This window comes from Montipora capricornis, chromosome 5 (assembly GCF_036669925.1).
Source record: "Montipora capricornis isolate CH-2021 chromosome 5, ASM3666992v2, whole genome shotgun sequence".
Taxonomy (NCBI): domain Eukaryota; kingdom Metazoa; phylum Cnidaria; class Anthozoa; order Scleractinia; family Acroporidae; genus Montipora; species Montipora capricornis.
Window position 1 is genome coordinate 17,893,613 of NC_090887.1, and position 20,000 is coordinate 17,913,612.

At 38.1% G+C, this 20,000-nt stretch overlaps 1 protein-coding gene and 1 pseudogene across 1 annotated transcript; one reads left to right on the forward strand and one right to left on the reverse strand.

Annotated features, from left to right (window-relative positions):
• Positions 1–10,806, forward strand: part of LOC138049741 (uncharacterized) — a 14,856-nt pseudogene extending 4,050 nt beyond the window's left edge.
• Positions 10,047–13,934, reverse strand: LOC138049742 (uncharacterized). The gene is made up of 4 exons (XM_068896150.1): positions 13,793–13,934; positions 13,352–13,508; positions 11,905–12,032; positions 10,047–11,424 (listed from the first exon to the last, which is right to left on the reverse strand). The coding sequence occupies exons 1-4, from the start codon at positions 13,796–13,798 to the stop codon at positions 11,173–11,175; spliced, it is 543 nt and encodes a 180-aa protein (XP_068752251.1). The 5' UTR covers positions 13,799–13,934; the 3' UTR covers positions 10,047–11,172.
• Between the last annotated feature and the right edge of the window lie 6,066 nt (positions 13,935–20,000).

Below are 20,000 nucleotides of genomic sequence, written 5' to 3' on the forward strand. Positions count from 1 at the left end.
TCAGAAAGCTTCTGGAAAGCACTATTCACTTGTGTGGTTTATATACTCGATAATAATAATAGTAATAATAATGATGATGATGACCTAATCACCTGAAGTGCTAGGACACTATGGAGGACAAAGTTTTTAAGTCAGCATGATTGAATGTCTCCAAAATTAATTAGCTATGTAGCAACTCTGAAAAGTAGTTTGCCTTACACTAGGTTCATTTCCTTTAATATGTTCATTGTGAAATAAATGTGTGAAAGTACAAATATGGCACATATGCCATGTGTGATGCAAGACATACATGTAACACTGTAAGTATTGGCAAGGCCATTAATTTAAGTATTGTTAAAATCCACATAATTTGTTATAATAATTAGTATAATTACATAGGTGATTAGTACTGAAAATTCTCTTTGCTGATTGGTTGCACTTGAGATGTTAATTACACGATAACCACTTAAGCGTTTTTTTTTTTCAAAATTGCCGCAAGCCGTTTTGTTGAGGTGACAGATGAAGAAATTAATTGTTTCAAAGGAAATGCATAAAATTTTTTTCACCTAATCACGTAAAACAATAATATTTACCTCTCCTTTGGCGAATAATAAATTGTTAAAATTTATTATTGGATCATATTTTGTCATGATAGTTAACAACTATGCATCAATGTGGAGGTGGCTAGTGGTGGATATTTATTGTGCGGCGAAGCAGTGAGGTAAATATCTACCAATAGCCACCGACACTGATGTGCATAGTTGTTTTTAGTATAATTATGCTAAAACATTGAGGTACATGTAATATAGCACAAAAGGATGATTTTAACTCGTTTATTCCTGCAAAATTACAAATTTCAGCCGCAAATCTTGTGCAAGTTGCTCAGAGGTGAATAGCAAAGGATGTTCAGAGTTTGAGTAGGCTATCACAGTGCGGCTCCAACGCTATCCACTGTTTTAGTATATACTAATGAGACAAGGATGATGACGACCCTCCTGCAAAAGGGGAACAAAAAATGGATCATTATAGATATAGCAGTACCTGCAGACCAGAACATTGCAGAGACCCAGAATGAAAAAGTAGATACAAATGTAGATACCAAGAACTGGCATTAAATTGAGGTGAAGCAAATACACCAGGCTTCAAAAGTAAGTGTGATACCCATAGTGGTTGGTGCATTGGGAACCATATCAAGAGGCAAGACCATGGCAAGAAAAGTTAGATATACTTGATGTCATTGACTGCATCAACTGTGGCTCCAAACACAACTTAAACATCTTAAGTCTGGTTGTCTGCATTGTTTACAGGCCTCCGGATTGTGTCATCTCCTGCCCGGCGGACGATCTAATGCCTAGTTACACTTAGGCTCTTTCTCTGAATAAATCTATTGTACTTACAGGTCACCTAAATTGTGATCTGCTGGTGGACAATCCCAGAGGAGATGCCGTACGCACGTTTTGCACAGCTGTGAATGCAACACAATTAATTAAAAATCCAACTAGAGTGACCAGGTCGTCCTCTACATTAATTGACATCGTGCTGACCTCTGATTCTAGCCTTTGTAAGAGACAGTGGTGTACTGGATACGACTATCAGTGATCATTTTTTGGTTTACGCAGTTCTGGACTAAAAGATACCCAAATACAAAGCATGCTATATCACTACCCGCAGCTACAAGAACTATAATGCAGGGCTTGAAATTAAGGAAAAAATCCAGTCGCAATTTTGCGACAAGATACGAAAATTTAAGCGCAATTTCGCAAAATTTAGTCGCAAAATCGTCGCGCTGCATTGTGTTGTCAGCGGTGTGGCAAAACAAAATATGAGCCCACAAAACTTGTGTTGAAAGAAACCGCTGAAAATGGCGAACGATATCGAAGGAATGGAGTTGTGCACGTAACATGGCAGCGAAATTACGCTACAATTACGCTATCTTCAGATTAAAAGAAAACTCTAGGCGAGAAACAAAATAATTTTGTCATTTCTTCATTTATTTTATTAAAAAGAGCAGCAAAGCGGCATCTGCTAACCCTTTTGTTTCGAAAGAGCGAAGATGAAAACAAGTCGCAAATTTGCGACTTCTCCAAATATTTTAGTCGCAAAAGGAAAACATTCAGTCGCAAATGCGACTGTATTGGTCGCAATTTCAAGCCCTGTAATGCAGAACAGTTTTCTTCCGACATTTTGCACATCCCTTGGAACACCTTAGACCTGATGGATTCTCTTGATGAGAAGGTTGTTGGCTTCAATGATCTATTCCTGGCTTGTCTTAATGACCATGCCCCAATTAAGACAATCAAAGTCAAATGTAAATCAATTCCTTTCATCACAGATGACATCAGGAGAATGATTGATACCAGAAATAATCTACACAGGATTACTCGTCAGAGTGGATTTCTTATTGACTGGAATGCTTTCAAACAACAAAGATGCAAAGTAAAGTTAGCCCTCAAGAAAGCAGAAACCGTACATTATAACCATCAGAACCTCTCTAACAAGAACAACAGTACTTCACTATGGAAAATGATACACTATGCCCTACCATCAAAATCAAATCCTAATCTTGAATATACATGTACTAAAGACACTTCTCCCCAAGCAAAGGAGTTCGAACGTCTCTTCATATCTGTAACGGAAAAAGCCTCGTCTGCGTCAGAAAAACTCGCTGAAACTTATGGCCTACGCACACTACCCAATACCTTCAGTTCAAGTCTCTCTAATCTTCCTCGTGATGAACTGTTGTAATTCAGACCAGTTCTTTGTTCAGAGGTTCGTAAGGTTATTATGGGCATTCCCAATAATAGAGCTCCAGGATATGATGAAGTTTCAGTCTCAGTCATCAAGGACTGTTTGCCTCACATATTGCCTATCATTACAAGCATCATAAACCTGTCGTTGGAGTCGTCCATTTATCCATGTGCCTGGTAGAAGGCTGAAGTCGTCCCTTATCTTAAGGAAGGTGACCATGAGGTGCCAGATAACAATAGACCAATCTTGCTTCTCCCAGTACTATCCAAAGTGGCTGAGAAACTTGTATTACAACAGTACACTTCCTTCCTGTCAGACAAAAATCGCCTGACCAAACATCAACATCATCCACTGAGACCCTCAGCCTTCTGGTCACAGAACACCTTTTCAATGCTATTGACGAACAGAAAGTTACAGCCATGGTACTTACATGTACTGATTTAAGTAAGGCTTTTGATGGAATCTGTCGTTCTATCTTACTATTCAAGCCCCAGGCACTGGGAACATCTACGAATGCCCTACATTGGTTCCAAAGCTATCTTACAGAAAGGGAACAAACTAGTCATGTTGGAATATCAACATCCTCGCCGTTAACTTTAACTCACAGCATCCCACAGGGTTCCATCTTGGGACCTGTGTTATTCAGTTTATATATGAATGACTTACCTGGTGCTATCAAAACCTGCTCAGTTGAGTCTTATGTTGATGACACAAAGCTCTTCTTATCTTTTGCAACCAATGACAACGTCAATGCTCTCAAGACATTAACAGAGTAGCAGAGTGGTGATGCATCAATTGGCTCCTTATCAATCCTCAAAAAACGAAGTTCATGCTTTCTGGAACAAGACTGTTGGAAGATTAAGTGGTATTACTATCACTTTCCTTGGTAAAGAGTTACAGTATCTCCATCGCCCTCTTGCAAAGATTTGGGAGTGATATTTGATAGTAACACATCGTTTAATGACCACATAGATTACTTATCATCCTCGCTGTTAAGTAAACTGTGCCAAATCAACAGAGTTTGATACCTGTTTACGAAAGAGGTGCTTTTAGTTACCTTGAAGTCTTTGGTATTTTGTTAGCTGTTCTTCAGCTCAACAGTATGGTCGGGAACATTACACAACAGACCATTCGAAAGCTGCGGCTATTACAGAACTTTGCGGCTAGAATATTACATGTAACTGTTAAAAGGAAGTGTGACCACATCTCACCATCCCTTAAGGAACTTAGTTGGCTACCCATAAATGAAATGTGAAAAGTGTCATAATTATGTAAATAATAATTATTGTTTTCCTTTTAATAGTCATAAATCCTCTACAAGGCCAAGCTCAAGTCAATGCTTGTGGGAAATGGTGTGTTGTTGAAGGCTTGTTAAAGCAAGATAATAAGTTACTCTGGAAAAAGATCCACCTTGTGGGAGGAAAGCCTACGATTTCCAACAGCTTTGGAAAGAGAATTCCCTTTGTCCTGGAACCTTGTGGCCTGGCAACACCAGAAAACTGCGATGATAACTTCATCTGTGGCACTTGTGTGAAGGATAATGAAACAATGTTTGGGTGCCAGGGTATCTCACAGGTGGAGCATACTGTCTCCATGCAGCAGGAGCTCACAAATTCTGGTAAGTATTGATTATATTATTTTTATCTACAGTCATGTGGAAACTTGGAAAAATTGGAGTTGCTATAAAGAAGTGTTATGTGTTGTTCTAAATGATAGTAAAAGCCCATACAAAACTCTTCTTACGAGGTTGAGTGTGTTATTGCTTGAGGAACGACGATTACAAGATGTGCTTGGAATAGTCTACAAATGTGTTCATAGGTTAGAATGCTCTCTTACCTTAATTTTTGCTTTATGGAAGTCTAGGGGACTTCGAACCATAGAGCAGGAGTACAAGAACATCAAGGTCAAGGCTGCTATGAAACTAGATCAAAATCCTGACCCATCATTGTCAGCAGTAAGAGTGTTTGAAGAGAAGTCTTTGAGGACAGGGCGACAAACAATGATTAAGGATGCAAGAAAATATGCTGAAGAGTTAGGTGTCCAACTCCAGCTAGTTTACCTGGAACCCAAGTGTATCAACGAGGATAGCGAAGTGGTAGAAGGGAAGAAAGTGAAGGAGTGTCTATCTAGTGCTTGGCAGAAGAAAGCAAGAGCAACTGTGAAGGGAGAAAGATGGCAGGATAATAATGACAAGGGAAAGATGGGAAGATGAGAATCTAAATCAGAAGGCCTGTTTCTCCTGGCTCCACCTTTGGAAGATGGCACCAACTCATGTCGCTGTTGGCTTACAAGAATTGTACCAACAGCCACTACCAACAAAAGTATTCCATCACAGGAAGACTGGGACTGCTTTGAGCGGAGATACCGGTAAATGTTGTTGCATGTGTGGCAAAGTTACAGAGAGTGTTACACACATTCTAGCTGGGTGTGGCACATTAGCTCAATCAAAGTACTTGTTGCGGCACAACAACGCTCTTAAGGTTCTGTTTGTTGAAGTGATAAGATCGCTGGACCTTGCTCTGTCAGTGAGGCCTTGGTACTCGAAAACCCAACCGAAGCCAATGTATGAGAATGAGAGGGCGGTTGCTTACTGGGACATTTCTCTTTATGCAGACAGCATGTATGTGAAGGCTAACAGAGTTGATGCGACCATTGTGGACAAGCAGGGCAAGACCGTGTCACTGATAGAGATGAGCTGCCTCTGGGTTGAGAAAAGAGAAGAGAAGGCTGCTGAGAAGACCTCTAAGTATGGGTCACTGCGTTGGGAGCTGCAGCAGAGATACATGTACCCCGAGCATCGTGTGACATAGTACAACATCATTATGGACATTCTTGGAGGCTACTTAAGAGATGTTACAAGGCACTAAGGCAGTTAGTTGGAGAAAAAAAACAATGTGGTAGCACTACAAATGTAAAAGTCAGTCATCACTAGTATGATGAATATTGCACACTCTTTCAAGATTTTGAAGTAACCCAATCAAACTGAAAGGAGGGCATTTTTAAAAAGTCATATAATTATATTTATTATTTATCTGTAAAGATACATATTTACATATAGGTTTTCATTTTTTATACAATAGGTGATAATTAGTAATTTTAGCGTTATTATGTATTGTATTTTTAGTCTATGCATTGATGATTGGCTATGGTTTGCCACCCAATCAAGGCTTATACAGCTGTAGGTCTGGGCATCCAGAAGTTTGTATACTGCCATACATGTAAGACTAACTTTATTTAAGTCCCAAGGTTATTTAGCCAAGCATGAGTGCTGTGCTAATTGGGGAGACTACAAATCAACTGAAATCAGAGCAAATGGAATCAGATGTTTACAATCAAATGTTTGTTTTTTTTTCACAGTATCCCTGAAAGCTTTTAAAAAGCTCTTGTTCAGTGCAGCACATGCTTCTCTCTTGTTTACGTGTACCTCACAGTACAAAACATTATGAGTTCCTATTTCCAGTTTTGCTAGAATCAGAGACAGGCATCAATTGCAGCACACCAAGTTCATCCAATCACAGCTTACTCAGCAGCCATGCAAGGGTGGGTTCAGTAAAGCGTAAGAGGATTGGTGATGCAAACAGCTCCTTCACTGACTCCATAATTGATTCCCATCAGATGGTAAAAAAGAGAAGGAAGGATAATGTCTCCAGATCTGCCAGTGGTACTCCAGCCAGCCCTCAAGTGCGAAGAGCAAGGGGTGAACAACTTGTCTTACCAAGGTACCCTTAAATAAAGGATTTAAAGCTTTCTTGGTAGAAAACATAGTTAATCTGAGAAAACCCAAAGCCCACTCTATTGAAAATGAAAGTAACTTTAGTTAGTTTTTATTTTTTTCTGATGTGAAATTTAACCTTGTGCCCTCATACAACTATGTTGTAGATTGTCATTGCATTTGCACTCTATTTAATTCATGATTTCATATGTGTACACATGTATGCAAGTCAGGTACATGGGTCCTTGTGATCATGTAGGGTTGTGAAAGGGTTTAAATTGGCTTCTACTTTTGAAAACTCCCACACACTTTGTTTTGTCTGGGGTTGCTGCTTCGATATAGACCAAGTTAACATGGATAACACAAAATATAACAAATTTCTTTCAAAAAGTTCAAATCTGTAGTCAATTAAGTTAATGAGCCAACCAAACATGCATGATCTTTGGAAATGAAGGTGGATAAGCTGAAAGCCCCAGCCTTAATTTATGGGCTTAAAAACATGTTGACCTGCTGACTGCTCTGTTGAGTTTCTTCTGATATTGTTTCAGAAACCTTCAAAAACCTTGGCACCCAAAAAAGACAGCAAAACCATCAAAGGCTGCAATAAAAGAGGATACTGAGTTTGCCAAGAGGGTTGAGGAGATCATAAAAACACACAACCTGGCTCAGAGGAAGAGATGGCTATGATCTTGTTTTCCAAGTCAAACAAAATTCAGCGTTCACCAAAAAAAAATGCTCAAGACTAACAGCTTGTTTTTGTGGTAACCTTTTTAAAATCATTTTAAGGGTTTTAGTTTGGGTTGCTCAGTGCCATAGCCACTTAAACATCTTCATGAACAAATATATTTTTCTTAAGAAGTGCATCAACATGGCCAGCTTAGTAGAATACCAAAAATTAGAATCTTTGTCTGACAAACACCCAAACTCCATCTAACATTGGGAATCCCATTATGTAATGTAAATCATTAACTTAAATGTTATTATTAACTGAATTTCAATAAGACAACCCCCTCAGGACAATACCTCTGATAATCATTCTGGATATTACTGTATATAATATTTTTTCATTTGCATTAATTTTAGTTTAGTGCATTGAACATTGATGAATGGGTGGGGTGTCTAATAATTTATTATGAATATTATTTTATTTACCACTAACGTCTATTGTGGCGAAAACATTGTCAGAGTCGTTCATTTTAATATTTTTATATTGTAATATGACAACAAAACTTTTGTAGTGGCATGTTATTCAGTCGTGGCCCATTAGAGCATCATTTGTAGTGGAGAACAAGAAAGATAAAAATATGCATTAGGTCACACAAATGAACCACATGCCCAAATAAGGCCTTATTATTATCAGTACAGGTACAGGGCCAATACAATTATAAATTTTGTTTATTAATTATACATGTGTACACACAAAACCAAATTTCCTTCATAAAACACAAACTACATGTATCAGCTCACAAAAAACCCGAAATGGTAACGAATCAAGAAATTCCTACATGTATCACTTCTACATTGAAATGGTTGGTAGTACATGTAGTTATGTGACATCCTCTCAACTAATAAGCAGGGAGAACAGCTCAATTCTTGTCATTTGACTCACTGAGTGAAAGATTTAGAGAAGGCAGTTGATTAGTAATTTTGGCTGTTTGTATTGAAGATGATGTGCTCTAAAATGTCTGACAGTGTACTAAAACTTATCAGTATTATAGTATGAGAATGTAAGTCAATGCAGTGCTACATACTGTATATTCAAATTTGGCACCCAAAAAAGCCTAACCCTATTCACTCTGACAAAAGGTTGATGCTCAAAAGGTCAGCTCGCAATTCTCTCTTATGATGGTTAACTTACCTTTAACTCATTTGATAAAACCAAATTTAACATACTATAACGCATTATGTGAAGGGGTCAGTGCAAGTCTATGGAACTATTTATTTTTTATCAGGTCTCCAGCTCTGTCAAATTCTTGACCCAAGAGCAGTGCATTAAGGAGGCTCAAACCAGTTTCAACACTTCCAGGTGACACTCTTATTACATGTAGATCAGAAGGATCGGCACCACAACATTGTATCATGTATTGGCAATATTGTGGTACCAAATGAAACACGAATTATTGCTGAACAAGATACAGCAATGGGCAAACCCTGTAAAAACACCCTTTATTTTGTCTTTAGTTGTTTATATCTCGAAAACGAACTTGCTGACCTCCATTTTTTTATTTCTGAAAAGTAATCAGAAGGGCATGATGCAACTTTCTGCAAGTTTCTGTCTAGTGGATTGAAAGCAACATTAATTTTGTGATTTTTTAAGGTAGCTCTGAATCCTCTTGACAGAATTTTGTGTTAGATTTCTCACATCACATTTTCGTTACCATGGCAATGTAGGACTTAACTACAGAAAGACAATGGTTGCTAATGAAGCTTTTTAGTCAAGAGCCCTACAAAGAAGGTTGCATGGATGGTTCTTGAAGTACAGAAGGCGCATGCACAACTAATCCGAGTCCTCTTCCGTGCATTTCAGTGAAACACATGTAAAAACTCTCAGGAAACAAAAAGAAGAGGTTGTTTTTTACTGGATGGGAACTGTGCCATCATTTTTTGTGAACTGTAGCATGGAATTTCTATTTGGACAAAAAATGGAACTGATATTTTGGAAAGTGTATCAGAGGAAGGACTTACATTGTATGACATCATAATTGTTTTGAGAAATATATTTTTAAAAAATCCATGCTACAGATTTTGTGTTAGAATGTTCTCACACTGTTGCGTTAAAATTGTGAAAAACATAGTTAACTTGCTGAGTTTTTAGGCATTTTCTGTTTTGGTCATGGTTGTAAGTTGAACCAAACAAAGAAAATTTGGAGGGAATGTGTTATTAGAAAGATGAACTCTACAACACTGTTTTATCTCATGGCAATGTTATGGTACCATATTAAACACCACTAAGTGCTTAACAAGACACACTCATTAATGTGATGTAATAGGTTACCGTGGCAACAAAAGAACCATCTAAAATGCCCTATAGTTTGTGTTTAAATCCTTATATTTCAAAAACGAACTCAGTGACCCCCATTTTGTTTTGCTGAAAGGTGATTAGCAGGCTAAGATGAAACTCTCTGCAAAGTTTAAAAAAATTCTCTGGAGCGGATTCAGAGCCACTTTTACAGAAAGTTTTGTCCTATTGTGCTAATCACACTCCAGCAATGAAAAATGGGGGTCACCTAGTTCGTTTTTGAAATATATGTGTTTAAAGACAAAATATAGGCTGTTTTTAGATGGCTCTTTTGTTGCCATGGTAACCTGTTACGTCACATTAATGAGTGCATCCTTTTAAGCATCTGTTGGTGTTTCATATGGCATCATAACATCACCATTAAGTGAAATAATTTGGGAGATTCAAATCCTTGAAAATGATAAAACTGGTGTGAGCCTCCTTAAATAGAGCACACTTGGCAAGAAAAGTTAACTGTAGAGTTAAAGGGACTTGAGAAATGATTATTCAAAGAGGTTCATAGCAACAGTTTGGTAGTTAAGAGCCACCCCCTTAAAGCCAGCTCACGCATTGCTCCCCAGTCCAAAATACATGTAGCATCAAAGTCACTAAGGTGGTGCACAATAATTTATTTAATTGCAGTATACTTTGGACTTATTCTTGAATTTGTCTTTCGTTTGCAACATAAAATTATAACACTGTTAAATTAAAGCTACCAAATCAGATAATAGTCGCTATATAATAGTCTAACAAATACCAAGTTACCAAAAAGGTTTTACAAAAGTATTCTCTGAATAATCATATAGTTGTTGCATGTAACAATATTAACATTTACTGTAAGGTGCACCGATCCCTAATTCTTCCCTCTCAAAGTTCTGTAGATGAGCTATTTTATGCAAACTGATTCATAGCATTATTAATGGTAATGTATTATTATAGTAATAAACTTATTTAAGTGTAAACTGGTCTCTAATTGGGGACATTGTACAGAAATCAAATCAAATCACATCAAATTGCTGGTTGGTTACACCTCTCAGAGCAGCATAGAGAACCAACAAAACATATGACGCTAAGTGAGGGAATCAAACCACGTGGATGGGACTGGTGAATTCTCCCACCACTACACCATCCCTGCTCTCCTTAAGTTAAACAAGAACTAGTGCTAAGTACAGTAAGTCCAGTAAAATCCATTGGTACAATGTCATGAAAGTGGTAGGAAGCCGTTTTTTTGTTTCAGTTATCTTGTCAAATCTTCGTGATTTCAAGTACTTGACAGCCTAGCTCTTGCAAAGTACTGTCTCACGTCATGGGCAAGAAGTGAAGGCAATTCCATTGAAATGAGGTCAAAAGTGACAAGTGAATGCACTGTGTAGAGCTCAAAATTAGATGAAACGACCAAATTAAGGCAACCTCGGATAGTTATGAATGTTAATAGGCCTTCTGTACAATGCTGCTGTATGCTGGCAAAAATGAGGGATCTTTTTAATCTAGGGCCTTTTTGCTGCTATAACCATCCTTGTAAAACTTTAAATAGATTTTTGAGAAAGATTTGCCAGCCAAATTAAATAAACTTTATTACAGTTAAATTAAGATATTTAGTGTAACTTACAGGCAGAGAGAAGGATTAGGGTTGAATTAGAATTACAGTTGTGTGTATTAATATTGATGAGAGCTAATGGTAAACCAGGGATCATGCTGAGCCTTTGTACTGTAGATAAAGCAGCCATACATTCACTCATGGTCGCACCTCCATAAACAGGCTTTCCTGCTGATTTGGCTGAACTGTAGTAGGGCTCAGTGCATGACCATTCTCATCAAATCCCAGAATTCTTTGCTTGTCTTTCAGATAGGACTTGAAATAAAAGTAATGGCTGCCTCTTTCCCTTGGTACTTTGTAAAAGAGAGCATCAGCGTGGTGGTGCTTTACATCTGCCAAAGTGTTGTATTTGCTTGGAGAGGTTGGATGACCATTTTCTGTAACCATAACCTGTGCACAATCAAAGCATTTGAACATTTTTAAGCACCTGCAGCTGTTGAATAGATAAATGAGTGGGCAACTGAAAAATACCAACTTAACTAGCACGAAATTTTTGAGCCTTGTAGATGTTTGTACATGTAGGGCAGGGTTTACAAAGTTAATCACTTACTCCCCAACGTTTCTCAACTCACTGTCTAGCTAAGCTTAAAAACTATTTCTTCTCTTGTATCTTTTATTCATGTCACATAGCCATTTTTGTTCCATATGTTCTCAGTTAAAACACCGCATACTTGTCTACACTTTCCCATTAACATTTTAGATTCATTATGCTTTTGCATGCTTTATATTAAACAGGTTTCTTCTACTTTCTATATTGATCAAGTCATTAAAAACTCAGTGACTCAGTTGTAACACAAAGATCATGGTAAAATTCTCACCATTCCTCCTTTAATGTAAATTTGTGTCCTCTTAAGCCACAATTGACCTTACCTTTGCCTTAACTGAATCAGTTTCCTTGTCTATTGCCACAATCCGTCCATTCATGTTTTCCAAGAGAACAATCACATTGTAACCACCTCCAGAAGCTTGTTCAATAATATTGTGCATCTTAAACAAAGCTGTTCGTATAATTTAAGGGAAAAAACAGCAAATGTTGAATGCTTCACAGTCTTAAGTGTCAAATGTTGACTTTGCGTTTTGGTTAATCTTCAAATCATAGACAGTGAATTGAGCCTAAAATCTGTAATCAACGAGTCACAAAAAATGGTTTTCCCAGTCGACCATAATCCTTTTCTTGCTCAATTTTTGTGATCAACTTGCAACAGTTGTAGAAGCTTTGCGAAATAACCAAAAATTTACAAGTCATGTGAAAGTGTCTGTTTTTGTCTAAAAGGTATGACATAATGAAATTTTTCCTGAAAGTGCCACAGTAGCATCACTTCAGTTTCACATAAGTCAATTTTCAGTTTTTGCACACATATTACAGTAGCTGTTGTAGGCCCTTGGCATAACTGTGTCATGTGAGCTTGTCAATCATACAAAATGGTCGTGGTACAAAAGAGATGCCAGGAATGGAAAGAGCTTGATGAAATTAGTAAGAATGTCAATTTTGAGGCCACTGGCATTTATGCAAGAGATTTTACAGGGATTTTGATGCTTAAAAATTTTACTGAGATGTATATGGAAAACAGCTTGGCAAACGTTTCTCTCGCATGAATGTCATTGGCCTCTACATTGACAATCTTTCAAATTTCATCACGCTCTTTCCATTTCTGGCATCTATTTTATACCACGACCATTTTTTTTATGATTGACAAGGTCACGTGGCACGGTCATGCAAATGACCTTTTTTGGCATTCATGTGAAAGATGCCTCTGACCTAGGCCAAGCTACATAATTCCGAATTTGTTTTTGGGAATTTTAGACATTAAAAATAATTTTAGAAACTCTGGGGAATTTTAGAAAAAAATTGACAATTTCGAGAACTTTAGAGCAATTTCAACTTTCACCTGACATGTTGGAAACTTTTCACAGGCAAAAACGTTGACAAAACGTGTTTTTTTTTGTATTCCAACCTACCAAGAGAGGGGCCAGTCCGTTCATATCCATTCCTTATCAGCGGTTATTCACGAAAAGGGGTCCGGAGCTTTGTGTAATAGCAAATATGGCAGACTTTGCAATATAAGAAATGAAATTTATAAGAATTTTCGGGAATTTTAGACATTTCTGAAAAAACTTAAGAGCTTTTGGTTGGGAAATTCCGGAAAGAATGTTCAGCCAATTTTTCGGGAATTATGTAGCTAAGCCAACTTTGACCTGCAGTAGCAGCTGTGTTTTAATTAACACTGTTCTAAGCAATTATGAAAACCAACCAAAACAAAATAGAAGGTAAGAAATGCGTGTCAGAACCTAAGTCTACCCAAATTTATCAACTTACTCTTTTGATTAGAGCTCAATGCATTTGCGGAAACAGATTCTCCATCAACCTGCAAGTAGTGTCCTTGGTTTGAACCTTCCTGATTCATCGACACAAGTTGCTGTTTGTCTCGGGTGAACCATTGCCTGTCGCTTTCGTCAAGAAATTTCACACCATCCTGAGAAAAAATGATTTATGCTGTTTTCAGTCTTTCCGCCTATCTCTGGTTTTTTGAAAAAAAAAAAAACAAAAACAATGACGAGACATTGGGCATTAAATTGGAAGACCATTGACGAGTCTTGTTCTCGTTAATAAAGGTGTAAGCGCTTGTCGGCAATTATGTTGGCATCCAATTAAACGCCGTAAAGAAATCCTTCATTCTTCCTGTCGAATTTGGTACTTCGCAAGAAATTTCGATCCCCGAATCAAACGGCACCGGGAGCATCTAACACACCTCCTTACCTCCATTGCTGTCCCCGGTCTCAGATCACGAGTCACTCCTGCTTGTGGCAAGAAGAGAGCTCTTAAGTTATTTATACCTATCACCCAAATGCGTAATGTAATGACTCTTTCAGTTTCAAATTTGTCTGATGAATTTCCGTGATTAAAAGCATACGAAACAGAAATTTAGGATTAAGTTTTCCTATGGCAGGTTTAGTTAAAGCACAGGTCAGTCGTTACAGGTCGCTTTACCTATAATAAAACAACCCCAAACCTTCGATTTATCTTCAAAAATAAGCACGCAATGCGTACATGTGTTTACTGCAAAAGCATCATTGTTAGCATAAAAGAAGTGTGTTGATTGTTGTAAGTGAAAATATTAACAATGGTTTTGGATGATGGCACAACTTCCGCGGAGTGTCGACTTCCTTCTCGGAACAGTTTCCCGTTTCGGAAGATTTACGGAATAACAGAGTCATATCCTGAGCCATTGCTGATAAACTGAAAACTCTGAAAACATATGCGACTGAAAACACTTAAAGCACAGGTCACTCGTTACAGGTCGGTTTACCTATAATAAAACAACCCCAAACCTTCGATTTATCTTCAAAAATAAGCACGCAATGCGTACATGTGTTTACTGCAAAAGAATCATTGTTAACATAAAAGAAGTGTGTTGATTGTTGTAAGTGAAAATACTAACAATGGTTTTGGATGATGGCACAACTTCCGCGGAGTGTCGACTTCCTTCTCGGAACAGTTTCCCGTTTCGGAAGATTTATGGAATAACAGAATCATATCCTGAGCCATTGCTGATAAACTGAAAAGTCTGAAACCACATGCGACTGAAAACACTTAAGTAATGATCCGTGTAAGGTGGATAGCAATTTCCTTTGTTATGCGGCAACGGGGCTTTCCCCACATAGGAATGTTATCATTTTTACACAGAAAATGCATAAACCTACAGGAAAGCCGTTAACGCAATAAAATTCATTTACAGCCCACTTTGAAAGGGTGTTTTGTTGTGTTAAAAGATTTTGACCAATCACGAGAGTTGAAAACAAAAGCCAAGAAATGTTTGCAATTTTACATGTTCCCCACATACGATTTCTGTGGAATTCATTTAAACTGAGACCAGATGGAAGATGGTTGGAAAGTAAGGATGAATATAATACTGCTTTATGAAGTTTTTTTTAACTTTTGCTGTTTAAGCCAATCAGAAGTAAGTACAGACAATAGAAAAGTTATCACCTTTTTGCATACCAATTGAATTCCAACATGTTCGTTGCCGTTGTTGCTATCGTTCTTATCTGGACCGTTTCTTAAAGTTATATTTAGTAAGCTTCACTTATAAGGCAAACGTGAAACGGCAGTGATCCCCACGTGACCATTTTCCGCCTGCTTTTCTCAGTTTGCCATTTTTAGCTTGATGGGAAGTGTGTTATGAGGCATGATGGTATACATTAGCACTCGTATCACGGGCAGTCATCGCCCTTTCATAAAACATGATGCTTAACCTCTCTACTGCTTAATTAAGATATAAATCTAAACTTACAACCGAGCTTACATATAAATTGAACAAATTCAATTATACTAATAATAGAAAATGTATTTTTTTTAAGCTGCGACTAGAGAGTTTATCAATCCACGTGTATGGGAAAAACTTTGTGGATTATAATTATAGATGTAGATATAGCTAATGAGCTACTATGCTTCTTGCTTCCTTCGTCGAAATGTTTGACGGTTTCTTCATGGATTGCAAAACCTTTTTAGTGTTAATTTTCGATGGTTCGCCGCTTCTACGACATTTATTGACTCTGTAGTTTCTTTTTCATTATTCCTTACTGTTTATCTGCAACAATCGGAAGTCACACATACGGGGCAATTTCTCACTCCAAACTCTCGATCCCGATCACAGCTTCCAGGCAACCCAAGCTCATAATTCGACTGTTCAGTCAACGTAAACGATTTGTATAAATGGGAAACAGGAAATCCCAAAAAAAGTCGACTAATCCTAGTTTTAACTCTAGTTTTTGCTCCTGCCCTTTATTAAAAAGAAAGATAGGAGCAAATTTCAAAACTAGCCCAGAACGCCTCAAATCGACACAAGGACACAAGGTGAAATAAAAGTAAGTTTATTTTATTTATTTTCGTCGCTGTAATCTAGGATTAGCCGATTTATTCGGCATTTCATGTTCCCATATAAACCCTACAAATCGTTTACGTTGACTGAGCATTCGCATTCTGAGTTTGGGTTGCCTGTTGTTTGGCTGTGGAATAAAATGACAACTCGCACGATGCGGCATTTGACAGCTGCATTAGAGAGGTTAAGCATGGCGTTTACAGTAAACGGGAAACGGCAGGCTCCTGCTTATCATAAAAGCGCCTCGTTCCTTTGAGAAGTTGCTTGAAGTTGCTTGATATCTGGAGCTAACAGGACAGAAATGAGCTAATATAAAGCAGGGTTCTTACATTTTTGGCTTAACTCTAATTTCACTCCGACCTTTGCCTTTTGGCGTAAACGTCATGCTTAACCTCTCTATTATGACGTCCCAAATCGGTGGAGTCTTGACGTTTACAAACGATGGAGGCGTCATGTTTTCCGGTGTCACTTTCGGCATTACTGATCACTTGTCAAACGTGCAAATGCGTAGGCAACGCGGCTTCTTGGCTATTTGGCGACGTGGCTACGTGGGTTTATGCATGAAATATGTCATGTGAACGGAAATTATCGCGTTAACTCTAGGATTTAGAGTCTAGGGTAAGTTTTAACATGAAGAGAGGTTTATGCTAAAGGTAACCTGTTGAGTTCATGCAGAGACCTCTTTCACAATGAAGGTCAAATAAAATATTATTTTCTTTTAATGCTAACAAGCCTTTCTAGCCTCGCTACGATGAGCAAATTTCAAAAGAAAATTTGCTTCAAAATGAGGGCAATAGTCTAATTAACAAAGACAAAAGAATGTAAAAGTGGTCGCCATTTGTGAAAGTGGTCTATGAAGTTTGTCCTGTGAACGGGAATTATCTCATTAGTTCTAGGAGTTCAAGTTGCGCGCAAGTTTTAACGTCAGGTGAAGTTTAGGCGGAGTAATTTCAGAATACAGTCAACTCCCGCCTTGCGGACACCTCGCTATTACGGACACCCCGCTATTACGGAGAGCAGCTAAATCCCCGGCGAAAGTTACAGACGTTTGACTGAAATAAACTCCCGCTATTACGGACTTACGGACACTTCATTCGGTCCCAACGTTACAATTTTATTTTTTTCTCTCTCGTTATAGCGGACACCGAGCAGCATCTTGGAAAATTTGCCCACATATCAAGTCTATTTTTTCTGCTTTTTTATTCATAGAGGGGAGTTTAAGTTGCTAATGAATTTAGTCTCCTTGACGACAAAGTGGGGGAAGTTGCAATTCAAAGGAGAAGTACACAGAGCCGATTGGAACGATATTTCAAGGCAATGTGATAGCTGATGCAATCACTAGCTTATGTTCAGGTTTTTCCTTGAAAATAATTTTTTTTAGAAATGTAGGTTACTGTACTTCAGTACAGTAGGAAACCAAAACGATGATGGACATTGCTGCAACATACGATGACTGTTTTTTACGTACATAGTACTGTACACAAAGGGTACGTAACTCCTGTTCTGTTAAGTTCTTCTGTTTGTAAATAAAGTTCTGACGCTCTTTGCGTGCGACAACGGGTCTGAAAAAGTACTGGAGTTAATGCAAATGAACACACCTGTGACCCCCTTCTGTAAATATGGTTTAAAATAAAAATTTTCACGCACCCCGCTATTACGGACTCTCGCTATTACGGACACCAAATCGCGGTCCCGAGGGTGTCCGCTATAACGAGAGTTGATTGTACCCCGGGGTCATTCGAAGCAACTCTTCCTCGTTCTCGGCTACGCTGCCTAGTGGCTACGTACTAAGTAACTGAATGAGTGAGTAGCTGAACGATTACGCTGTTTATTATACATTCAGCTCTCTAACTCTTTTGTGATTGGCCGAAAGCCTACAGTGAATTTTCAAAATCAGCGCCTGTGACGTCATAACTGCAGATTATACAGTTATCATGTCAAGGTCACTGAAGGTCACGGGTTATCATGTCATGTTTGACCGCAGTTTCTAAGGGTAATCATGTCAAGTTCCCGCGCTTTGTGTTGCTTGCCGTCAGTGAATAAGCAAAAAAATGACTTCCAGGTTTGTTTTCTTCAGTTACTCATTTATTACTATTTACTTTCTCATCAAGCTTTTTTTCAATTTTTCACATATTGTCTAATGCTTAAAATATTTTGTCAATCGAATTATGTGCCGATGATTTGTATACAGTTTACTCGTTGACAAATAAATTACCAGTTCCACCCACTGTCGTGATTATTTGTTTTCGTACAATGCATAATAAAACAATTATCAGATTCGGTTTTTGTGATATCCAGAATAATCAAAGTCTCGGTAAGGGTTATCAGCCTCAACCTTCGCCTTCGGCTGATAACCCTTAACTCGACCTTGATTATTCTGGATATCACAAAAACCTCATCCAATAATTGTTTATAACGTGCAAATGCGCAAACTGTGGCTACGTGGCTCCGCATCTTTGCGTGCATCTACTTGTATATGTAACTTTCCATTGTACTTCTATCTCTTGCATCGATCAGTGGCGAAAATCACTATGGGATGCCACACCGTTTTTGCGCTTAACAGAACGAGGTATACCCTGAAGCTAATAGGCCATTTCCGAGTTCATGTTTGCCTCCTCTTCAAAGCGAGTCTAAGTGCGAAGTTTTTCTTATGAAAATTAGTTTCATTCATATGTAAAGTAGAACTAATTAGCATCACAAAAACTTCGCACTTAGACTCGCTTTGAAGAGGAGGCAGACATGAACTCGGAAATGGCCTATGTAGCGATGTATCCGCGGAGCCGCAATTTTTTTGAAGTGTTCTCGGAGTGGTCGGGTATTCTACAGTCGTTTGTGCATGAAATATGGTCTGTAATCGGAGATAATGCCCCTATTTTTAAGAGTTGAAGTTGCCCCAATAAAAAAACATCGAGAGGTTTATACTAAAGGTAAACTATTCACTTTACGCATAAACTGATATGCCCTGTGAACGGAAATTATGCAGTATTTGTACGAGTTAAAAATGCCGCCAAAATTTAACATCAAAAGAGGTTTACTAAGAGTGAATTGGATAAGAATGTTCTTAGGGTGGGCTCCCCAGCACAGTCACAAATGAGTCTACTTTTAGAATACGCGTTCACGCGAAAATTACCTCCTAGTTGTAGCAGAAGCAATCAAGCGTGACATGGCTTCTTCTGATTGGTTAAAGAGGCGGACTTTTGTTTGTTTACCGCAAAGTGATAGAGTAACACTCTTGTCTAATCCACTATTTCGTTTATGCATAAAATAGGTCCTATGAACGGAAATCGACGCGTTAGTTCGAGGAGTTTAAGTTGAACCCAAGTCTTAAAATCAAGAGAAGTTTATGCGGAGTAATTGCAAAGTTTCCATTGCACTTCTATCTGAAAGAAATGAATGCATATTTGAAGTGCAAACTATAGACGAAAGAGAGAAGTGATCCTCGCAATTCTGTAGAAAATCTGGTAGATATCTGACACCTTTCGTCAATTAGCCCGCACTTCATATATGTATACTTGAAGTGCAAGCTATAGACGAAATAGAGAAGTGATCCTCGCAATTCTGTAGAAAATTTAAGCGATTGCCTCTTTCGTCAATTAGCCCGCACTTCCAATATACATTCATTTCAATCTGAATTGTATTTAGGTAAGTTAGGTTTAGAGTGCGAAGACATTTGGTCGCCATGTCAAGTCCTCAAAAAGGGGTCTTTCATGGATTGTTGCTGACGTTTCGTGCTATGCTATACAAAAAGGAGATCTGGTGCTGCATCCAGCCCCACTTGCAGGGACATATGGGGAGATTTGTTCAACGTGCATGCTGTGTTAAGATATCCTTCCTCCAATGTAGACGTGATATAGTAGACATGCAATTGACGATCGTTTAATGCTTTTGAAGGCGCTTTTGTTTTGAGTATATTTTTTTTTTCCCCGTCGGCCATAGCTTTACTTGACGTTTTCCTTGTCCTTGTTTCACTATGTTTTACCATTGTTTTCAGCTTTGCCTTTTAGCTGGTCTGTAGCTTTTATAGTTGGTGGTTGCAATATAGTAGAGATGTCCCTCGTTATCCCCGAATTTGCTTTAGTTTATTCA